We start from the raw sequence: 10,867 nt of genomic DNA on the forward strand, positions 1-10,867 counted from the left end.
TGCAGAACGAGACTATGTCGAAGATTAACTCTTCGCTAAGGAAGTTATCCAAAGATCCGAAGACCACTTCCAGGGTTACTGAGCCTGTGCAATGGGCCTCTACACCTGGTATGACGCCTTTAAAGGTCGTTTTAGTGGGTTTGATCCTTGAGGGATCTATACCCATTTTGCGCACTGTGTCCTAATAAAGCAGGTTCAGGCTGCTGCCACCATCCATAAGGACTCGAGTGAGGTGAAATCCATCAATGATTGGGTCTAAGACCAATGCGGAGAATCTGCCATGACGGATACTAGTCAGGTGGTCCCTACGGTCGAAGGTGATCGGGCAGGAAGACCATGGGTTGAACTTTGGGGCGACTGGCTCCAACGCATATACGTCCCTGAGCGCACGCTTCCGCTCCCTCTTGGGGATGTGGGTTACGTATATCATGTTCACCGTCCGCACTTGTGGGGGGAACCTCTTCTGTCCTCCGGTGTTCGGCTGCCGGGTCTCCTCCTCGTCATCGCTATGTGACCCCTTATCTTTGTTTTCGGCATTTATCTTTCTAGCCTGCTAGAACACCCAACAATCCCTGTTGGTGTGGTTGGCTGGCTTGTCGGGGGTGCCATGTATTTGGCATGAGTGATCGAGTATACGGTCCAAACTGGACGGGCCCGAAGTGCTTCTTTTGAATGGCTTTTTCTGCTGACCGGGTTTAGAGCCTTTGAATCCGGCATTGACTACCGTATCCTCGGTATTGTCGCTGTTAATGCGATGCTTATGTTTGTTGCGACGTGACCTGCCGTTGCCGTCCTTGGTATCCGAAGTACCATGGTTCTTTGATATGTTATTGCTGCGAGCCAGCTAGCTGTCTTCTCCCGCACAAAAGCGGGTCATGAGTGTTGTAAGGGCTGCCATAGATTTCGGCTTTTCCTGACCAAGGTGCCGGGCTAGCCACTCGCCGCGGATGTTGTGCTTGAAAGTTGCTAGGGCCTCTACATCCGGACAGTCGACGATTTGATTTTTCTTTGTTAGGAACCGTGTCTAGAATTTCCTGGCTGATTCCTCTGGCTGCTGAATTATGTGGCTCAAGTCATCGGCATCTGGTGGTTGCACGTAAGTGCCCTGAAAGTTGTCGAGGAATGCGGCTTCCAGATCTTCCCAACAGCCAATGGACTCTGCTGGCAAGCTGTTGAGCCAATGCCGAGCTGGTCCTTTGAGTTTGAGTGGGAGGTATTTGATGGTGTGTAGGTCATCACCGCGGGCCATGTGGATGTGTAGGAGGAAATCCTCGATCCATACCGCAGGATCTGTTGTGCCGTCGTATGACTCTATATTTACAGGTTTGAAACCCTCTGCGATTTGATGATCCATTACTTCGTCTGTGAAGCATAAGGGGTGTTCGGCGCCTCTGTACTGTGCTATATCGCGACGCTACTCGAATGAGTCTTGCCCACTGTATTCATCCCGGCCGGACTTACTTTTACTGTATCCGGCATGACGATTATCGTCTCGCATAGTGGCGCGCCCTCGTGATCCGTAGATCGATCTTACATGTCTTACATGTTTTGCTTTGTCGTCCAATACATCTCGCAGGTCTGGCGTATTTCCCCATGCCTTTTTATTTTAATGACGTCAGGGTGCGGGCTGAGCTTTTGGCTGGAATGTCTCTCTGTCGTGGCCACGAGGTGGCCGATCGGCCGCGTCATACGCCGGGGATGTAGGTTTCGGTGCTTCCTCCTCCAGTCGGGGTAGCAACCTGCACTTTGGGTAACACTTGGAGGGGCGTTCGAGTTTATATTCCTCGGCCGCCAGGACTTCAGTCCATCTGTCAGCTAGCAAATCTTGATCAGCTTGAAGCTGTTGCTACTTTTTCTTAAGGCTATTTGCCGTGGCTATAAGCCGGCGCTTGAAGCGCTCTTGTTCGACGGGATCCTCTGGCACGACGAATTCGTCATCGCCGAGGCATGCCTCGTCTTCAGAGGCAGGCATGTAATTATCATCCTCCGCCTCTCCATCTGCCGCTCTCTCAGCAGGGCTGGCTCCTCCATCCTCCTATTCTAAATCTTGCTGGAGGGGATTGTTGTTGTCTTCGGCACTGTCCGGAGTGCTATTATCTCTGGTACCGGTATCACCACTTTTGCCTTGGCGGGACTTAGAGCGGTGCCGCTGACGCCGGCGCTTGGGTTGCTTCTTGGAGGGGTCATCCTCCGTTGTCTCGTCGCCATTGCCTTCTTTGGGTGTGTCCACCATGTATATATCATATGATGAGGTGGCTGTCCAGTGCCCTGTGGGCAGTGGTTCCTCTTCGAATCCCGCATCGTCGTCCATACCGTCGATGTCTTCGGAGTCAAAGTCGAGCATGTCGGTTAAGTCATCGACAGTGACTACTAAGTGGGTGGTGGGTGGGCGGCGAATTTCTTCGTCATCCGCATCCAAATCCTGCCGGACGTGGTTCGGCCAGGATCCTCCTGACAAGGAGAGAGACCTTAATGAGTTCAGTATGTCGCCAAAGGGCGAGTGCTGAAAAATATCCGCGAAGGTAAACTCCATGATCGGCGCCCAATCGGATTCGACAAGAATGGGCACGGGAGGTTCAGAGTCCGTGCCCGGAGAAGGATCCGGCAGTTTGGCAACACGACTCTCGTGAAGGGTAAGGTCGATATTCGGCTCGATCGCCGCTGAGGATACTGCCTCCGTGACGGGGTCTATCCACCCATCCATGGATGGCGCAACTGGCTCCGAATTGAGGCTCAGAGCGGCTGCCGGTGCGATCTCCTGAATACGGTCCAATGGTAGAGTTAAATTGTACTCATCGTGACCGCGTGGCGCACAAGGCAGGGGCTCGAATCCGTCGAAGATCAAGTCTCCGCGGATATCGGCCGTGTAGTTTAAGCTTCCAAACCTAACCTGGTGGCCAGGGGCGTAACTTTCGATCTGCTCCAGATGGCCAAGCGAGTTGGCCCGCAGTGCGAAGCCGCCGAACACAAAGATCTGTCCGAGGAGAAAAGTCTCACTCTGGACTGCATCGCTATCGATGATCGTAGGAGCCATCAAGCCTAATGGCGACGACACAGAGGAACTCTCAATGAAAGCACCAATGTCGGTGTCAAAACCGGCGGATCTCGGGTAGGGTGTCCCGAACTGTGCATCTAAGGAGGATGGTAACAGGAGGCATGGAACACGATGTTTTACCCAGGTTCGGGCCCTCTTGATGGAGGTAAATCCCTACCTCCTGCTTGATTTTATTCTTGATGATATGAGTATTACAAGAGTTGATCTACCACGAGATCGGAGAGGCTAAACCCTAGAAGCTAGCCTATGGTATGATTGTATGTTGTCCTACGGACTAAAACCCTCCGGTTTATATAGACACCAGAGGGGGCTAGGGTTACACAAGGTCGGTTACAAAGGAGGAGATATACATATCCGTATTGCCTAGCTTGCCTTCCACGCCAAGTAGAGTCCCATCCGGACATGAGACGAAGTCTTCAATCTTGTATCTTCATACACCAACAGTCCGGCCAAAGGATATAGTCCGGCCGTCCGGAGACTCCCTAATCCAGGACTCCCTCAGGGTCTGAACATATCGAGTCCCCAGACCGCAAAAGGCCAAGTGATGGGGATTGTTTGTAAGGCAGTGGGGGGATATGGCTTTGGTTGGCGAAGAGTTGGCATCCAACGCAACGTTGGACAAGGTCGAATGCATCCGCTCGGGCCATCGGCCAATAGAACCCTGTACGGAAGGCCTTGCTAACAAGGGCTCGAGCTGCAGCGTGGTGCCCGCCGAGACCGACATAAATCTCAGCCAGGAGCTGCCCCCTCCTCCTCGGAGATACATCTTTGAAGGACTTCGGTAGAGCTTTTCTTATAGAGATCTTCGTCATGAACCTTGTAGGCCTTCGAACGTCGGACAATGCGGCGGGCGTCATTCTGGTCCTCAGGAAGCTCCTTCCTGTTAAGGTAGGCCAAGAAGGGTTCGGTCCATGGGGCAATGACTGCCATGATGAGATGTGCCGACGGTGTTATTTTGGTGCCTGAGCCTCCAATGATGTTGGTGTTTTCAGAATCAGGGGTCATGTTTGGATCCGGACTAGTGTCGCCGTTTTCCCCTGCCACACCACGGATGGCTTAAAAAGCCTTCCCAGAAAGATATTAGGTGGGACGGGGTCGCGCTTAGCACTGATACGAGCAAGAACGTCCGCTGCTTGATTACTTTCTCGAGCCACATGATGGGACTCGAGCCCCTCGAACCGGGCCGACATTTTTCACTACCGGACTCGCGGACTATGCCTACGGCCCAGGGCCGTCGGCATAGATCTATGCCTACGGCTGCCGTCGGCATAGACCCGTCGGCGTAGATCACGTCAGCGTAGTCTTGGCAGACCTTCGGCGTAGTATAGCCGTCGGCATAGGGGCCTATGCCGACGGCCCGGCGTCAGCCGTCGGCATAGTATAGCCGTCGACACTGTTTTTCATCTGACGGCAACGGACGACGCCATCAAAAGCGCGGACGAATCATGGAATGCCATGTGGCAGAGGTATGCCTATGCCGACGGCAGCCGTCGGCATATCAGTGCCACGTGGCATCCCGTGGTGCCTCCTGGTGGAAGGTCTATGCCTACGGCAAAGCCGTAGGCATAGACAAAATCTATGCCGACGGCTTTGCCATAGGCATAGTTCTGCCATGTGTCGGCCCCTGGTTTCTCCTGGTGGCAGAGATATGCCTACGGCAAAGCCGTCGGCATAGACTGAAAACTATGCCGACGGCTTTGCCGTCGGCATATCTCTGCCACATGGCGCGTCCTGGTATCTCCTGGGCTTATATATGCCGACGGCTTTGCCGTAGGCATATTTTTTTATTTTTTATTTTCTCTGTTTTCTCTTTTTCAATTCATTTGACAGCATTTCAAAGCAGAATAATATAGAATTATGCAGAAATATGATAGTTTATCATCTAAACATACTCAAGTTCATCATCATCATCTAAACATACTCAAGTTCATCATCATCATCTAAAGATCATCACCGGCGAAAGTTCATGAACATAAAACTAGTGCAAGACATGGAACATAATAAAAGTAGGAACATGAAAGGCATGGCACGACGGCCACATGCACGGAATCATCATCGACATCAAACAAGACCACCTCCGCCAAAACCACCACCACCAAGACCACCTCCGCCAAAAGCACGACCACCAAGACCACCTCCAATAAAAGCACCACCGCTAAGACCACCTCCACCAAAACCGCCACCGCGACCACCATCACTCTGGAAGATCATAGTGACTGGGGTCGACGGAGCAGGAGTCGAGCCACCGGTCCCCTACATGTTTGAGAGAAGATTCTAACGGTAAATATGATATGATAGTGTTGAATGAACGAGAACTAGTTTGTCAGTAGTTAGGCAAATGTACTAACCGGACTATCACTGCCTAGTGCCACCCATTCATCGAACGTGGGCACGTGTGGGGATTCTCCCGCAGGTGGTGGTGGGGGTCCCATTTGTGGTGGATCCGTGCGGTTACTCCAAGACGCCAACATAGCCTGGATGTTAGTTAAACAAGCCAACTAGAAGGTCAGAAGGAATGAAAGTGCAAAAATTTAGCTTGGTTTTAAGAGGGAAAAACTAACCGCCATCATCTGACGGTTGTAATCATCATTTGCCTTCACTCGTTGCAAGTACTCTCGCACCTCGAGATTCCTATGCTCGACAAAGGCCTTATATGCCTACATAATTTAGGTTGTTTCTAAGTGAGCAATGCTGAAAATGAACTGAGAATGCTAGAGAGAAAAAGATAAAGGGGAAGTACTTACAGCATGCTGGCGGGCTAAGGGAGTCTGTGAACACCCCGTACTCTCTAACTGGCTCGGGTTGGTAGACCGAAGCCGTGTGTACGAGATCGAAGGAGTGATCAAGCCATCGAAACATGGATTCCGGCCATGTGACTTCCCCTGGATGGCCATCACCGCCGTGTCGTCGATCTGAGATTGGGCGACCTCAGGAACAGGAACATCCGGATGCAACTTCTGATAGTGCTGAGTGTAAGACTCCAGGTGCTCCTCGGTCTTGCCATAGTACTGGCTCTCACCCTCCTTGGGATGACTCCGCTCGCGGGCCAGCTTCCACGACTCAATGTCTGAGAGCGGCCTCTTCAACTTGTCCTCCTGCAACGTCAAACAGAAGTTAGCCATACATAAGAACATGACGGTAAAGAAGAACAAAAATGCATCATGCATATAGATATACCTTCATGGCCTTGAAGCCCCAGTGGTTCCTGTTTCCTTGGCAGTGTGTCCCGTCTTTTCCACGGTTAGCCCGGGCCTTGATGCTCTTGGCAGCAAACTCTGCATCATCGCCAAGCCACCTATCCACCAAACTCGCCCATCCGTCATGCCTTCCATAGCACCAACGAGGAACAACCTATGCAAATTTTGGAAGCATGACATGTGAGCATGAAACATATAGTTGACTGCTTGAAACAATGAAAAGTTAGTAATAGTTACCATCATGAACTGCTCCCTATTCAAGGTAAGTCATTGCTTCTGCGCTTGAGTTTTGGTCATCTTTTGTTGCAGGTAGATGTGGTAGTACTACGAGACGGCAACGCAACGCACCTCGTACTACAACTGACGAGCTTTCTTCTTCGCAGCCGCAAGCAAGACAACGTCGGCTCTGGCCTTGTGCTCGTCTAGAACTCTATAGAGTTGCTGCAATCATGCATAAACCAGAAGCAAACAAGGCATGAGTTGAGTGATTCAATGATAAACTATGAACGAAACTGAAGACAAGTGATTCAGAAGAGAACTTACCCAAAATTTGGTGATCACGGCCTTAGCGGCCATCCCGTACTCCGCGTTGCTGCAAGCCTCGTAGTGGGCCCAGCTCGTGGCCAAAACCCGCAGCTACGGGTCCCTGTCTGGCCGCGGGTAGAATAGGCCAGGCCAAAACTCCTTCAACAGGACAGTGATAAGGCCGTTCGGTTTACGGCCCTTTCCGCGAAGGATCCAGTTTCTGCAAAAGAATCAAAGGATTGCCATGTGTACAATAAGAAAATGTTGTCATGTGTTGAAAATATGATTGAGAGGCACTTACTCTGTCCCTGCAGGTTCAATGAGCCACTTGTGCGCCTCGATAGAAGGTGGTGTAGGTAGTCCGGCATTACCACACAGCCACCCCTGCGGAGCACCAGGTGGCAAGTCACCCCACAACTCGGGATCAACCTCCCCTCCACCACCCTCCTCGCCCTCCTCCTCACCCTCCTCCTCGGCCTCCTCCTCCTCGGCCTCCTCCTCCCCGCCCTCCTCCTCCTCACCATCAGGAACATACTCCTCCTCCTCAGACTCAGAAGGTGCCTCTGTATAGGAGGGCATCGAAGAAGACCCTCCTATTTCGGACATGGCCCGGAGTTTTTTGCTCCGGCTGCCTCCCCCCCACCGCCTCCTCCTCTAGGGGCTCTCCCCCCCACCGCCTCCTCCTCTAGGGTCTCCTCCCCCGACCCCTCCACCTCCCTGTGAGGTGTCATCCTCGCGTAGTCGGGAGGGAACCTTGTGGGCTCGTCCACTCCAAGTAAGTCCTTTGAATTTACTGAGGTAATAGTGAAGTGTGAAAAATTACTTTCTCCATGAACCACGCAACGAAATTTTTCCTTCCATCAGCACCTTTTCGGAGAAGAGCAAGTGCCTCCGCTTCAGTCGGAGGCAGCATTCCCGTCCACTCTTCTTCAACGAATCGACTAGAATAAGAAAAGCGGTATAAGAACTAGGCAAAGTGAACATAACGAATTGACTAAAAGAATGGTGCAAAGGTATTACCTCATCCACTCATCCTCAACTTCCTTGATGTTGTGCAAGATATAGAACATGACATCCTCCCACTCATCTCGTGGCATGAGATAAGGTGTCGAGCATCCAGCCCTGCCACCTTGCCCGATGAATAGAGGCAACTTGGGTTTATACTTGGGTTCTTCTGTATTGTATCGAGACACCTTATTATGCAACGTGGAAACATGGTCCGGATAGTAGGCTGTCCTGAGGTCTGCCACCTCCTCTAGGATAACCGCCTCAGCTATGGAAGCTTCAATCTTAGCTTTGTTTCCACATTTCTGTCTCAGATGCTTGTTCTGTCTCTCAGGGCCGTACTGCCAACGATTCTGCACAGGCCCCCCCCCCAACAATACCTCATTCGCGAGGTGCAAAATGAGATGTGTCATCGGAGTAAAGAAGCCTGGTGGGAAGATCTTCTCTAGCTTGCATATCAACTCCGCGCATTCTTATGCATTTCTTTTATCTTCTCAAGACATACTTCTTTAGCACAAAGCGTGCGGAAGAAATGGCTTAACTCCACAAGCACACGCCAGACACGCTCGGGAACATAGCCCCGAACCATCACCGGCATAATCCGCTCAATCCATACATGATAGTCATGACTCTTGAGCCCGGTCACTCTGCCCGTTGAAAGATTGACCCCCTTACTTATATTCGACGCATAACCATCAGTGAACTTCACGACGTGTTTCAGCCACTTGAATGCCTCCATCTTATGATCCTTTTTAAGTACGAAGTCAGCATCTGGCTTGAACCAAGATTTTTGATTGCCTGTGGGAGGCTGCATGTGTAGACGTGGTCTATCACAAATATTCTATTGATCGACTCTTGCATTAACATTATCCTTTGTCTTATCAGGAATGTTGAGGATCGTGTGAAAAAGGGACTCTACGACATTCTTTTCGGTGTGCATCACGTCGATGTTGTATGGAACTTTGAGGTCCTTAAAATAGGGAAGCTGCATGAAGGGGGTAATGCGAGTCCAGTTGTGCGTCTCACCATATCCTTAAAACATTTTTCCCTTTACCTTTTCCTTTGCCCTCACCCTCGTCTTCGCCTGTGGCTTTTCCTTTGCCTTTGCCTTTCCCTTCACTGGCAGGCTTAAGAACTTTCAACTGAGCAAGCACATCCGCACCACAAAAAGTTGGAATCTCGTTTACTTCATGGACAACTTTGCCTTTTGTGAAGTTCTTCTTGTCTTCCCTATCAGGATGGTCTGGAGGGAGGAACTGTCGATGCAGGTCAAAGGCAACATACTTGCCACCCTTCTTCAGCCAAATGAAAATCAAGGCCTGCATGCACACTGGGCAAGGCATCTTTCCACTTGTACACCATCCGCAGAATAGGGCATAGCTGGGAAAGTCATGCATGCAATATTGTAGCCAAACTTTCATCAAGAAATTTTTCTACAGATGTCAGTCGTATGTCAACCTCGGGAAGTACCAAGAATGGTGCAAATCATCCACCAACAGCTGCATAAACACACTCAAATTCTTCCCCGAATATTCAGGCCCCAGAATTATAAGCGACAGGAACATGGTCTTGCGTTGCATTATAGTGCCGGGAGGGAGATTGAGTGGAATAACAAATACGGGCCAACAGCTGTATGGATTAGACGACATACCATATGGATTGAACCCATCACCTGTTATAGCAATTCTGACATTCCCAGCCTCGGCTGCTTCCTCCGGGGACTCTATATCGAATGACTTCCATGCTTCACCTTCTGATGGATGTACAATTTTTTTTCGATTGTACCTTTTCCCTTCATTGTGCCACTTCATCATTTTGGTAGACTCCTCGGTGACGAAAAGGCGCTGCAGTCTTTTTATAAAATCAAGATACCGACAAACCTTCACAGGGATTTTTAGTTGCTGCTTCTGAGCATGCTTATCGACCACCTCAATATACCGAGAGGAACCGCACTTCCTACAGTACTTGTCATCCGCATACTCATGCCTAAACAAAAGGCAATTCTTTGGACAAACATGTATTTTCTCATAGTCCATGGAGAGCGCCTTCATGATTTTCTTCGTAGCGTACATGGTTTTCGGCAGTTCATGGCCCTCAGGCAGGCTGTTAGCCCATACTCCTAGAAATGCTTCGAAGCAACCTCGGCTACAGCCGTACTCAGCCTTGACTGCCATCAGTTGCGAGATGGCATCCAGCACAGACAGCTTGGCATCCTCATAGAGAGGTTTCTTTGACGAGGCCAAGATTTCCAGGAAGGCCTTTGCGGTTTCCTCCGGCTCCTCCGGTTCATTGGCTGAATGTGACGGAGGTGTCGGCTGTGCAGCAAAGACATCATCTAGCATGTCTCTAACCCCATCGTCCTCATAACCAGCGACGCGTTGTCATATCACATCCTCTCTACCACGGTCCCGCTGGGCAAAGTTTATCGGCATATTAAAGTTGGGCATAAATCCATGCGTGCGAAGGTTCTTAGTCATCTCACTCTTATCTCTGCAGATACGTCTCTTACATTTGGCACACGGGCATTCTGGCACCATCCTCATTGGACTACGGAATATATCTTTCAAAAACACATCAATTTTCTCGTCCCACTCTGTTGTTACTTGATTCCGACAGAAAAAACCCACTATATATCCACTGATTATCTGCCATCTCTGCTTTATTGGAAGCCACACAACAAAATTAAGGATTCATTTAAATTACTCACATCAATATTTTATTTTTACAAGCTTGACGAGAAACAACATTTAATCCACCTACATATGTAATAGGTAAAGATGGGTCCTAATCCCACCCGAGACAAAATTTCGGCAGCACCTCCCCGCTGTTCTCCAAATACACATCTCGGCAAAATGCCAAGAGAATGTGCATCTGGAGAACAACAGGGAGGCGCCGCTGAAATCCTGTCTCAGAACGGGGTAGAGAATGAACAACGCACCCAATCTATACATCCTCGGGCTGTCCGTGGAAAGCGCTGGACAATCCGAAAGAGCTGCGGTGATAAATATGCAATTGAATGCATATTTATCGATGCAAACCTTTCGGACGGGAGACCTAGGTTACGCGACTTGATATGAAAATTTAA

The 10,867-nt window shown here is 50.1% G+C and overlaps 1 protein-coding gene across 1 annotated transcript; it reads right to left on the bottom strand.

Moving 5' to 3' along the window:
- Positions 1-5,116: 5,116 nt before the first annotated feature.
- Positions 5,117-6,189, bottom strand: LOC125548023 (uncharacterized). The gene is made up of 5 exons (XM_087514852.1): positions 5,800-6,189; positions 5,617-5,712; positions 5,404-5,529; positions 5,206-5,308; positions 5,117-5,160 (listed from the first exon to the last, which is right to left on the bottom strand). The coding sequence occupies exons 1-5, from the start codon at positions 6,187-6,189 to the stop codon at positions 5,117-5,119; spliced, it is 759 nt and encodes a 252-aa protein (XP_087370978.1).
- Positions 6,190-10,867: the final 4,678 nt, after the last annotated feature.

Source organism: Triticum urartu, chromosome 3A (assembly GCF_056163025.1).
Source record: "Triticum urartu cultivar PI428250 chromosome 3A, HENAU_Tu73, whole genome shotgun sequence".
In the NCBI taxonomy this organism is placed as follows: domain Eukaryota; kingdom Viridiplantae; phylum Streptophyta; class Magnoliopsida; order Poales; family Poaceae; genus Triticum; species Triticum urartu.

Coding starts and splice junctions, on each gene's coding strand:
- LOC125548023 (XM_087514852.1), bottom strand. CDS start 6,189: ATGTTCTTATGTATGGCTAACTTCTGTTTGACGTTGCAGGAGGACAAG. Junction 5,309..5,403: donor CACTAGGCAGTGATAGTCCG/GTTAGTACATTT, acceptor TCAAACATGTAG/GGGACCGGTGGCTCGACTCC. Junction 5,161..5,205: donor TGGAGGTGGTCTTAGCGGTG/GTGCTTTTATTG, acceptor CTTTTGGCGGAG/GTGGTCTTGGTGGTGGTGGT.